This window comes from Pan paniscus, chromosome 10, assembly GCF_029289425.2.
Source record: "Pan paniscus chromosome 10, NHGRI_mPanPan1-v2.0_pri, whole genome shotgun sequence".
Taxonomy (NCBI): Eukaryota; Metazoa; Chordata; class Mammalia; order Primates; family Hominidae; genus Pan; species Pan paniscus.
In genome coordinates, this window is record NC_073259.2 from 72,918,840 (window position 1) to 72,932,508 (window position 13,669).

The window sequence follows — 13,669 nt, forward strand, 5'->3', positions numbered from 1 at the left end:
CCTCTTTTGTTCCTTCCAGGATGTCTTCCAAGCGACCAGCCTCTCCGTATGGGGAAGCAGATGGAGAGGTAGCCATGGTGACAAGCAGACAGAAAGTGGAAGAAGAGGAGAGTGACGGGCTCCCAGCCTTTCACCTTCCCTTGCATGTGAGTTTTCCCAACAAGCCTCACTCTGAGGAATTTCAGCCAGTTTCTCTGCTGACGCAAGAGACTTGTGGCCATAGGACTCCCACTTCTCAGCACAATACAATGGTAGGTTTCTCATGGTTTATTGTGCCTACACTCACTTTTTGACCAGTCTACTCCTCTAATAGTTTGGCCTCAGTCCTTTGCTTTATAATTAACATCTACTTAAGAACCCATGCACAAGATTCACCCCTGGCATCTTAGAATTCTTTAAATTTGTTCCAATAAGCAGCATAAGATATGCTGTTTTCGTTTCTTTTGTATTTTTCAAGACTTCTTGCGTTTGAGACACTTACAATTTAATTAGAGGGGAAAAATATACAAAATATAAAAATAACGTTAAAGTAAGATATTTAAAATTATTCAGCATGAAAATTTGGTGTCATACTTTTTCTAATAAAAGTTTTTTTTTTTTTTCTGATAGAGTTACAATGAACATAGTTTGAACATTTCCAACATGATAAATCAGTGTTATTCTATTTTTTGCTTTGCCAAGATTGGACTCTATAATATTCCCTAACAGTACTTAGAATTTCATAGAGGAATATATTTCATAGAGACTATAGTTTTCTAATATGAATACACCAATTTCTAACTCAGGCCTATTCACACTGTTGTTTCGTTAATTCAGTAATTTTTTTTTGCATCCTATTCTGGAATATGCAACTCTGGATGAATCCTCTGACCCCTTATCATGGGGTCTGGATCACTGTAGAAGATTAGGAAACCAGGACTTTGTGGATGAGAGGAAAGAAGCCAGCATAGCATCTCTGGCTGCAGCTTAAACAGCACACATAAACACAAATAAGTCATTGTGGTCCTTCTTAGCAACTTAAATACATAGAATCATAATGTTAAGAAGGTAGTGGGGCACTTAGCACCATTAAAGGCATCCTCACCTTTTCAATGTGGCTGCTTGGGTGGATCACGTTTTTGTGACTGCTCCACCTTTTCTACTTTAGGGATGTTAGTGTTGTTAATTTGAACCTGAATTACACCAACAAAAATATATTTTATCTCACATTCTACTACCTTTAAAGACAGCTCTAATTCTGCTAAATCTTTTTTTTTCCTCCAGGAAATTATTGCCTGTCATAAATATGCTTAGAGCTGAAATATGTCCACTTGTTCATGTTTTGGAATTATTGCATGTGGAATTAAATCAAGAAGAAGAATCAGTTATCTTCTGATAGCTGTGTAATAGATCAATACTTTGATTTTCATATTAGATTTAAATATTCCCATTCAACATTTCAGCCTCATAAGTCAGGATTTCTTTGGGCATTTGACAATGGGAAGATTTTTCCACCAAGAATAATGTTTTAGGTCGGGCGCGGTGGCTCACACCTGTAATCCCAGCACTTTGGGAGGCCAAGGTGGGTAGATCACTTGAGGTCAGGAGTTCAAGACTAGCTGGCCAACATAGTGAAACCCCATCTCTACTGAAAATACAAAGATTAGCTGGGCATGGTGACATATGCCTGTAATCCCAGCTACGTGGGAAGTTGAGGCAGGAGAATCTCTTGAACCCAGGAGGTGGAGGTTGCAGTGAGCCGAGATCGCACCACTACACTCGAGCCTGGTGATAGAGCGAGACTCCATCTCAAAAATAATAATAATAATAATAATAATAGTACTGTTTTAGCTAACTCATATGTCAGACATATAGAAGCGGTGTTGATAGCACTTCTTGATGGTATAATAACTCATTTAACCTTCACAGTAATTCAGTGAGGTATTATTATTAATTCTGTTTTACAGATGAGAAAACTGAGGCAAAGAGAGGTTAAATAACTTGTTCGGATCAGCTAATTCATGGAAGGACCAGGATTTAACCAAGCATTCTGTCTTTGGAGTCCATGCTTACAAACATTATTCATGCTGCTTCTTCACAAGAGCACAGGCATATTTCATATTCTGATTATCTATTTCTTTGCAAGTTAAATCTTACTGCACATCATTCCTCCCTCTCCTTTTTACTGGGAGCTTACGTAAGTTATGTACAATGATCAAACTTTTTATCTTCCTCTTACAAAGGTTAAACTAGGAAAAGGAGACAATGGGTAGTACACAGGTCAGTAGGGTAAGGAAGTCAGACATTCCATTTGGCATTACATCACTCCTTATGCCTTTTCCACTTTTAATACTTTCATCACTGTTCTCTTTCAGAAAGTATCTAATTAGGAATATTGTGATAGTACCATAAACACAAACATATACATTTGAAGAGATGAATGTAAATAATTATGACTAGAAGAATACCAGAAAGATAAAGGGAAGATGATTTTAAGTATACTGAAGGATGGGTTTGAGAGAAGTGTATTAAATTTATACATACGTAATGTAGTTTCATGAGGGGATGCTGTAATGTAGGTAGTTAATACAAATGAGACCATTCCTATTTTTTTTTTTTTTTTTGAGATGGAGTCCCGCCCTGTCACCAGGCTGGAGAGCAGTGGCGCGATCTCAGCTCACTGCAACCTCCCCCTACTAGGTTTAAGCAGTTCTCCTGCCTCAGCCTCCCAAGTAGCTGGGATTACAGGCCCCCACCACCAAGCCCAGCTAATTTTTATATTTTTAATAGAGACAGGGTTTCACCATGTTGGCCAGGATGGTCTCCATCCCCTGACCTTGTGATCCGCCCACATCAGCCTCCCAAAGTGCTGGGATTACAGGCGTGAGCCACCACACCTGGCCAAAACCATTCCATTTTTAATGGTGAATTCAGTCTAACTAAAAAACGATGAACTGCCTATGCTGTACCATGTTTTATGCTAGACACTGTGGAAATAGATTCGAGTAAGATACAAACTTCTTTCCTCAATGAACTTCATCTAAAGCAGAAGTTCTCTTTAATTTTTTTAGAGACAGGTTTACGCAGGCTGTAATGCAGTGGCGCAATCGTAGCTCACCGTAGCCTTGAACTCCTGGGCTCTAAAGCAGAGTTTCTTAACTGGGGTCTATAGATCTCCTAAAAACGAATTGAGAATTTTTCTATATGTCAGCATATCAGAGTAGCACTATGGTTTCCATTGGATTCTTAAGTAGATCTGTAACCCAAAAAGGTTAAGATCTGTTATTCTAGAAGTTAGTACAGTTTGGATACAAATGATTGTTTTAGTGACATCAGCACTTATACTTTTCTCTTATATTTTTAATTAGTTTCTAAATTTGTTTCTGCTGCATATGTTTCTTGATTCCAGCTGTTTTTTTCTGTCTTGAGTAAATAGTTGGAAGAGTTACCTATATGATCTCAAACATTCAACCTCTTTCCAAACTTACTTTCAACTTCCACAAGACTTGTTTCCTGATAAATGACTTGGATTGTTTACGTCACTTTTGAAGCTAATGTGGGCTCTGTTGCACATAGGATTTAGTCCAAAACACCTTTTCTTAGCAAAAGAAAAATCTCTATAGACTAGCATCAAACCGTGGCATTAGTGTCTTCTATTAACACATCCTACTGTGGACACAATGCCCTGGTAATGCCAAGCTTTTCACACATGTTCATGAGCATACCAGATGGCCTTTGAATGGCACAGTTTTATTCTTTCTACTTGGAAAACTCTCTATTTTCACATGTTACCTTCCTGGTGAATTATATTTCTCCCATAAGACTCAGTTCAAAAATTGCTTTTGGTTAGATGCTTTCACTGACCTCCCAAGGCAAAATGGTTACTGCATTATTATTTCATCCATGAGAATTATTTATATATTTTCTCATGATCTACATTATAATTTATTTATTTACGTGTCTGCCTTTTTATATACTGTATTCCTTTCTGAAGGCATAGTCATATATATGTATATTTATGTTTCTGGGATCTAACATATACTAGATATTCAACTTACGATTATTGACTAAGTAAGTTTACATGGATGAGTAAATATGTTTTAGGCGGAGTAGTGAAGGACAGTGATTAATAGTGATTTCATTTTCTAGCAATTTTAGAACTAAAGTAGAATCTACTAATGTATAATATATCCAGAAAGCAGAAAGTCATGATATATTCAAATTATTAAACTGATTAAGATATATTTTACTCATGTATCAAAATTATTGAATATATTTGTAGTATTCTTCAATATAAATAATTTCTCTGTTTAATCTGGCTACCAGGCCATTGTCATATTCACAAAATACGTTCTTTTATTTCAGTAAGGAAATACATTCTCTCCTTTTTTCTATTCCATATCTTTGAAAACAGAGAATGCTTCATAGTCTTTATATCATAGAGTTCACTTAAGAAAAAAAAGAAGGCAGTTTTTCATTGTGTATTTGTGTGTGACATTCATACTCCATTCTTAAATAAAGAAGAGAGATGCTGGGAGGTATATATTTTGTATTGCCTGAATAGGTTAGAGACAAGTTACAACTGTTGAGTGATCCCTGTAATGCTGGCTTGAAGTTATGGAGAAATGCTTTCAGTATAAAACTTAAGTTGGAAAGAGTTCTTGAGATAGAAGTTCTGTACACTTAATTACTATTCCCATATAAAGACTTTGAGGAATTAGGATGCTTTATTCGGTTTCAGGTTATGAAAATGTTAAGGTTTGAAATTGAGTCAAATAAAGATGTAATTCTTCCTTTCTGAAATTGTGTTTATTGCCTCACTATTTTGGAGAAACAAATGCCTAAGAGCGACTTACAAACAGCTGTAAGTGGTATAAATACTTAAAGTTCATTTATTCCTGGAATATTTCACTCAGTGTTCAGAGTGCACTACAGATGAGCTTTCTTAAGCGCACTATATACACATACATATATTCACAAAATATTGTCAGATTTCTAATCAATGTAAGACTGAGACACAGATTGTTATAAGTCTATGAAAAAGACTGATTCTGTTGGTTCCTTCTCTGAAGCTTTCATAATCTTGCCAAGCAATTAAGAGCAACATTTGATTCTCATATAATCTTCGCAAAGTTGAGAGCAATGTGAAAGTATGATTCTGACATTAGTGAAAAGGCAGTCCTGAGCTTTATTCTTATTGGTAGTTAAATCTCCAATTGTCTCCTTTATTGTTTTCCTTCTTTTCTTTTTTTTTTTTCAACTTGACTTTGGAGGCTGTTGCTTCAAAATTTCAGAGACAAGCAAGAATCACTGTAATTTTGGGGTCACTGTTAATAATAGTTTGGATACAGATGGATTTATTTGATGATGGAAAGGACTCTCCAGAATGCGTCCTCATGTCAATCAATATGAGTATTTGTGGGTACCAGAAGGGAATAGAGTACTCTGAAGAGAAATCAAGTAGCAATATCAGAAGTAGCTGGAGTGACTCTGTGGTGACCGTTTTGGTGCCCGTTTTCTGTCTGGTTGTATGCTACTTCTTTGCTACTTCTGTTGGTTAGATTGTTGTTCCAGTGTCAAATGTGATGTGAAATGAAAGTCTTGACCACCTGTGGTTGTTGAATAATCAGTTGTCATTTTTTTATATAAAAAGCATATTTTATCTTAGCCAAATTCTCTTTTGATTCCTTAAAATACTTGTGTGTTGAGTGAACAGTGTAATTTTTTTTTTTGAAATGGAGTTCCGTTCTTGTTGCCTAGGCTGGAGTGCAATGACACAGTCTCGGCTCACTGCAACTTCCGCCTCCCACATTCAAGTGATTATCTGGCTTAAGGCTTGCGAATAGCCAGGATTACAGGCACCTGCCACCATGCCCAACTAATTTTTGTGTTTTTAGTAGAGATGGGGTTTTGCCATGTTGGCCAGGCTGGTCTCGAACTCCTGACCTCAGGTAATCCGCCCGCCTTGCCCCCCCAATGTGCTGGGTTTACAGGCGTGAGCCACCATGCCTGGCCAATATTTTTATTTTAAAAAATAATTTAGGTTTTTCATTCTACAGACAGCTGAATTTTATTATGAAATAAATACTGTGTGTGTGTATTTTTTAACATATAAAGATCTATTGGATTTGAAAATATGTTACTAGTATCTAATTTATTGTTTATACTGATGACATTTTCTTGGAATTGTTAAAGAACTCTGACTATATAATCTCTTAGTTTGATTTTGTCATATATCTTAATGTTAATATGCTTAAACATTACACATACACTAATGATCATAAAGCAACATTCACCGTGAGTCAGTTTTCTTCCTGAAGTCCATCAAAAGAAGAAAAAACTGTCTTTTAAAGTTGATCTTCTGTAGAGTTTGGAAATACACCTGAGATCCTAAGTATAACATTATAGCAAGCCTCCAACATATGAAATCCAACCTTAAACACTGAAAGAATTCATTCAATGCACATGATAGAGAGGCTTTTACTTGCTCAGGCTCACTGTCAGCTCCTGGGATGCTTTATTTACCCAAAATAATTTTAATTGCTGTATTATAGCTATGTCTTGAAATACCCTTTATATAAATTTGCTTACAATCTAACAGTTAGTTATGTGTTTTCAATGTTTGACTAGGATGGTGTTATGCGCGTAATACTGTTCAGAAAATTTAACAAGGAAAAGAGAAAAATGCATGTGTTACTTAAAAATAAGTCACAGAATAGGGCCTTAATTATGGTATGGTAAAGATTTCTATTTTTATATGGTGCTTTTTATAACCTTTAAAATTTCTGGTTACCTTTGTACGTCAAACTTAGCATAAGTTATTGTGATGCTATAATGCATATTGTTGTTCAACCAGTGTGGTTATTGTGCCAGTTCTAATAATGAGAATTTCATTGTTTAGGGAGAGCATTCTCCTATACTCTGAACAAAAGTGTAATTACTTTTGAACGATGTGGAATGTGCTCAGTTTAATAGCATGGAGAATAGATTCAGAAACATTCAGATAAAGTAAGCTTGGAAGCCATATGTGCAGCATGGCAGTATAAAATTATGATAGTAGGCAGTATAATTCTACACACACATACCCGATTTCACACAGTTTATCTATAAACTGTTGTTTCTGTAAGAGATAGGCTTGCTTATCTGAACAAGGCTAATTCAATTGAAACAAGGTAAAAATGCTGACAAGCGTGTATTTGTTTTTTATGGTAAATTGATGTTTATCATACAATGAAATTACATTGTTACAAACATTATTCTGTAAATGTTGTCACAAAATAACACACGAAGCTGTTTATCTAGATATAATCCCAGGCTTGTGTTTAAGTGTAAGTGGTTCAATCATTATACTTGCATTGTTTTGGGAAATTACCCCCAGGGCTAGCAGGAATGGGGACGTGTGAAAAACAATCAGTTGGGGTCCATCAAAGCCACTGGATAAGTTGTGCAATAGATCATTTTGTCCTGTTGCCATAAAATTCCATTCAATCCAGTGGTGGGAGAAGGAGTCAAATGTTAAACTGAGAAAACTTTGATTCATTCATATGATGTCCACAGTATCTGAAGTACTTCTGTTGAGAGTAAAGTTAACTGGACCTTGAGAAATTAATGAGTATTCTCTCACATGAAAAAAAAAAAGTGCTATGGGAGTTGTGAGATAGTTCAGGACACTTAATGAATGTCTACTATTATCCCCACACAGTGTAAGGCAGTGATAGGGGTTAGGGGCACAGGCAAGAGCTTCCAATGCTGTGGTAATAGGGGGAAATGTGTTAGCCTGAAAAGATTTGGTCTAATGGAATTTAATGACTTTCATTTAATAGGGAGTGCTGCAGAAAGATTCAACTCAAATATATACAATGAATATTTATCAGTGGCGGTATAGAAATGAATAAGAACTAGTCTCTTCCCTCATGTAGTTTTTGTGTGTTATGTAGTATGAAGGTAAGAGAAGCACAAAATCACCATAATGTAATATAAAATATTAGAACCCTGATACAAGAGCCTCACAGTTGAAAAGTTTCTCATTTGTGGTGATCAAAATAAATTAACTTGAAATTGTTTCCACTGAAAATAACTACTTGACATCTAGATATTAAATACACACACACACACACACACACACATACACACTGGACCAATTACCATCAATTCAAGGTCTTTACTTTGTACTGGAATATAGTTTTGCTTTTGCCATAAAGATTTTTTTCCAACAGAAATAACTCAGGAAGAATAAAAAAGAAAGTTAAAAAAGGGAAAAAAATTGACCACAAAATGTACTGCGAAGCTTTTAATATAAAATGTAGAAAAGTTAGGAAAATATGCACCTCATGTTAATAGGGATAAAAACAATTACTTTAGATATTGAAGTTTTAAATGTTTCCTTTCCTTATCTGGGTGACTACCTTGAATGCAATGGAGAGAATGATGAAATACTTGGCTGGGATACTGGAAATAGCAAGGACACTAAGAAGCAATGCTGGAGACTTACGTGAATTCTTGATTTTGTGGCATGGATAGGTGGTCATCTTTATCTCACTTGTTATTCTCAGACATGCATTAAGGAAGGATTACTTATATTTGGAAGTTAAAAATAATTAAAAGTTTCTTTGCAGTTGCACTTTATTATACACATTTTGTTTTCAATTCTTCATCTTTCCTTTGATTATTTTCGTCCTTTGCTTCTCTTTTTCCTCTTTCTTTCAATTTGCCTCTATCAGAAAACATTCGTAATGGATCTTCTTGTGGATCTCAATAGAGCCATTATTAGAAAGGAAGACAGGGTAGGAGAATCAGCACCATTGTGCTCTGATATATAGTTCCTTCCTCTTATATGTTGCCTCTTGGGGCTTTGCCAGACCTTCCTGCAGTCAGTCTAGGTTTCTCTTACTGCATGTGATTAATAAAGATCTGTTGGTTTTATGATTAAGTTTTAACTCGTTCTTAGTAACAGAAACAATGTAGTGAGTTATTCACAAAACTATATAGTATATTTCTTCAATTTATTCTGAGATTGTATTATTTTACTTTTCTTTGATGATCCAGTGTTGATAATAAATGATAGTTTTATTTTCAGTGCCCATACTTAGCTAAACAACACTTGAAACCCTGTATTGTCTCCCAAATTATGTTTCAGAATCTTACCTAAGTAAATCCAAATGTCCGTGAACTTATGCTTTAGCAGATACTGGTGTTCTTTATGTGCCTATTACTCACTTTCACTTTAAGTTATTTGACAGCATGTGTCACTATTTCCAGTCAGTTTTTGATTTAACTAAAATCTTTTTGTCTTCAAATTTATTTCTTTTTTAATTTTGAGATTTTATAGAGATTGGTAAAAAGTTTAAGAAATAGGGAAGGAGATCATTTATAAAACTAGAAAGTAATCTTAATGTTAGTGTCACTGTATAAACTTAATATAAGTGATAATACCAGTGCATTAGTCATTATGTTTTATTACACTTTCAAATGACAGCCACCTAACAGAATCCAAAAAAGAAAAAAAAAATCTTGCAGTGTTTTGGTGCCTGATTTCTAGAAACTAGAATGAAATCTGTAAGACGTGGTAACTCATTTGTCCATGGGACCTCAAATGTATCACATAATGCTTACACCATATTTCTTCTTGGCCACATCAGTTAGATTCAACTACCTATTGTACTTTAAAAGGGATCTTTGTATAACAACCTATTTAAAAAATACAACCATTAACACTTCATTTGGATCTTAAGAAAGTCAAGTCTTAAAAATAACATAAGGGAGTCTAGTATTGGATTTTCTTTTTTTCACATATTTTAACAATCATATTCATATGGCTTTCAATTAATAGTATATACAAGGACAAATACTTGGGCTTTGAGGTGATAAATTAGAAATATTAAAACAATTCAATAGTAAAGAAAATCTTACAGAATGATGAGTGGGAGCATTTTCAAGAAAAAATGACTCCTTAAGGAATACAATCAGAACTAAAAATGCTTGGGACACTATTGGTGGTACATTAGGTAAATTAAAAGCATTCAGTGTATCTAAATCCTTTCCTTTCTTTCACAAGCCTGAGATACTAATAATTTGTACTGGCATTAAAGCTGGCATTAAAACTCAATTCATGATAGAACTTTAGTATGCTACCCATTTTGATCTTTTTTTGTGTGTGTGCCATTTTCTTCCTATTTCTTGTTTTGGAAAGCAATTTTTTCCCCTGTATTTTACTAGAGAGAATGAGGGAACATTCTTTGGTGTTTGAAATGGGAAATAAATGTAAACCTAACTTAAGGTGACAATTGTAAATGGCCCACTTGGTTACATATCTCCTTTGTGTGCAAAATGCTTTTTAAAATTTTCCCCTAGACCATTTTTAGGAATGATCCATGTAAGCAGATGAGGTGTGATATAAGGAGAGCAGCCTTGGCCAGCTCTGTGACACTGACATCACGTGATAAAGCAAATGAACACAAGTGACTAGATTTTGTGTCTTATTTAGTCAAGGCTGCTTCTGTGGCAGCAGGGCAAACAATGTTATCATTATATAGAGAAGCAGTGTTTACTTCAGTGTCTCTTCCTAGCTCTTAAAAATCCAGCCTGTCTTGAGATAAAACAATTAATCTTGTTTGTAGATATCCCTAAGCTACAAACTGATATTTGAAGGGTTAATAAAAACATTAAAATGGAGATAGGGTATGAAAAAGATGATAGGGGTATAGCTCCAAATGTAGCTTTATAAATTTATGTAAAAAATAGAAACTAGGTGCCACGTAAAAATTCAAAACCTATTGTTAGTATAAGAAAAATAAGTTACATTAATTTTAGCATTACACTTACTGTACAAAGCTTTGAAACCACCTCTCCAGCCACTACTAGACCTTTCTCTCTGCGTAAACACACATCCTGGAGTAGGAGAGATTGCTAGGCTGTTATCAGTATTCATCTTCAGGCCTTGTGACAGTGGCTGGCATGCTTTGCACCGCTAGGGACATGGGAGCTGGAGAACATGCTTGTGTATCTGAGATTCTGATTTCCCCAGGGTCATCAGTAGAACATAAAAAGCAATGTTGAAAGCCTTGTTGAATATATCTTATAGCCAATCTTCAGTCTGATAGGTGCAACTCAAATATGGAAGATTTCAGTCAGTGCTCCTCAGAATAAGATATCTAATAATTAATAGCAATGCATAATATTTCAATGTTTTCTGTGTACCAGCCACCCTACATTGATTATCTTAGCCAATCGTATATTAACCCAGTGAGTTCAGCAACTACGATTATCCCCAGTTTACAGATGGAAGACATTCTTGGATAGTTAAAATGACTTGCCTAATAAATAAATGATACAGTTTGGGTTCATGGTTTTAGAACCCAAGCACTTAATAATTTTGCTCAGTTTCTGCACTCATATAAATGTTAAAATCTTTTTAAAAATATTTTATCAGAATAAATAGCTTGAACAGCTTTTAGAAATACTTGTGGGGGAGGCAGGTAGAACAATCTTTACTTGATTATTTATTTTACCCTAACTTCGGGTTAACTTCGTTTTTTAAAATCTTTTAGCTGGCTTTAAATGGGCCAGGAATTTTACTGTTTTTAGAATAATAGGCTATTGGACAATATATGAGATTCTAAAAGGCTACTTGTTAAACCTTTCATGTAATAATTAGTATTAATTTATTAATTTGTGTTCTGGCTATAAGAGAGTTGGCATAGGGTAGTTGTTAAGCACATGACCCTTAGTGACAAAATTACTGGGTAAATTCCAAGATCCGTTTGATATCTGTATGGCATTTGGCAAATTATAGGAATGGTTTTACCTTATTTTTGCCATCTGTAAAATGGCAGTGATAAAAATGGCATCTAACCTAGAGGGTGTGTACAGTGTTTAAAGTAGTCAAGACACATAAAACTTTCTGGTGCTGGCATATGCAGGTGCTCAGTAATTGTCAGTTGTTCAACAAGTGCCTAAAGAAATGTTTAAGTTCTGTGATCTAGGAGTATGTTGTATGAAATGTCAGCTGGCTTCAATGCTTATAAATTTAAGTAACCTGTAAGAAAACCTTAAGCTAAAGAAAAAAAAAATTTGAAATGAGAAATCAAACACTGTAGAAATTTCAGTCTCTTGTCATTAAAAGATCATTATTCAATCTGAGATATTATCTCTCAGTCAAATATTTATAACAAATTCAGTTATTAAAAATATGATTTATTTGCAGACATTATTTTGCTTAATGCTGTTAAGGCTAGTCAGCAATAACTACTAACACCACCACACCAATATCTACCTCAGTAAAGTCAAAAACCACATTTTGTTAAGATTATGAGATATATAATGAAGCAGTATAGAGCCTAAGTTCGCCCTTAAACTGCTTGGGTTCCAAATCATGCAATGTGTGTGATCTTGTCTAAGTTTTGCAGGATCCCTGTGCCTTTGTTTTCTCATATTAAAATGGTGATAGTAATAAGAACTTCTCCATATGTAGATGTGTTAAGATAATTAAACAATAGAATTTTCAGAAATGGCTTTGCACCATGCCTGGCACATAGCGAGCACTGAATAGATGATATAGTTCTTAAATAGTTTGTCTTCTTTTTACTAATTATGATTATTTATCAGAACAAAAGACTGTATTTTCTTGTAGGTTTCTAATAGTCATGTTTTCCTTTTAATAACCTAAATGAATATTACTCACCTGACTCCCCATTTTAAGTGATTCAGTAGTCTTACTGGTAAGGTCTGTCAGTATCCTCGGATGTAATTCACCTTGAACATGAGATGCAAACTCATTTAAAGTAGAAAGCTCTGTGGTTCTATTGGGATAAAATGTTTGTCTGTTTATCAGTATCTTTTTTTTTTGAGATGGAGTCTCGCACTCTCGCCCAGGCTGGAGTGCAGTGGCGCGATCTCAGCTCACCGCAAGCTCCGCCTCCCGGGTTCACGCCATTCTCCTGCTTCAGCCTCCTGAGTAGCTGGGACTACAGGCACCCGCCACTATGCCCGGCTTATTTTTTGTATTTTTAGTAGAGACGGGGTTTCACTGTGTTAGCCAGGATGGTCTCGATCTCCTGACCTTGTGATCCACCCGCCTCGGCCTCCCAAAATGCTGGGATTACAGACGTGAGCCACCGCGCCCGCCCTATCATTATCTTTAGAATCTGGCACAGTGGCTGACACACAGCAAGTATTTCAAGGTAGTTTAATGGATGAATTCATGAATGTCTCCAAAGCCTGTGCGCACTGAAGACACTTTAATTGTAATTTTCCTTATTTAAATCTTGAAATGATGATATTTAATTCATAAGCAGCTGATATAATCATTAAATGAGAAAAATCACCTAACATAGTACTTTTTGTATAGTGAGTTTCAGTTAGTATGAACTCCCTTTTCCATCACCCTTGTAATCCTCTCAGCCCAATTGCTCTGCAACTCACTCCGATAAATCGAATCATTCTTCTGTAGCTTCATATACTATACTTCTCCAAACCGTTTACCAGAGAAAAATAACAATATCAACACAATAAGACAATACCAAACAATATTTTGGAATGGTATATATTTTAAAATTGCTTAATTTTCCTGGATGAACATCCTAAAGTCTACATGATGATATTCTTTTAGGACATGGTTCGGGGGTTTGTGTTTATTACTGTGGTTTTTTTTTAGTATATCCGCTTTTTAAATATTTCATTTCATTTAAAATTC

General features: G+C 35.1%; 1 protein-coding gene across 8 annotated transcripts in view; it reads left to right on the plus strand.

The window, feature by feature from the left end:
• Positions 1-13,669, plus strand: part of SOX5 (SRY-box transcription factor 5) — a 1,030,759-nt gene that overhangs the window by 665,457 nt on the left and 351,633 nt on the right. For 6 of the 8 annotated variants that reach the window (XM_055095845.1, XM_063593159.1, XM_055095846.2 and 3 more), the window contains one exon: positions 20-251. In XM_055095845.1, coding sequence (XP_054951820.1) covers positions 21-251 — 231 coding nt within the window. In that variant the 5' untranslated portion in view covers position 20. The remainder of the gene's footprint in view (positions 1-19; positions 252-13,669) is intronic. The other 2 variants (XM_055095847.2, XM_034936169.3) reach the window with 1 other exon arrangement.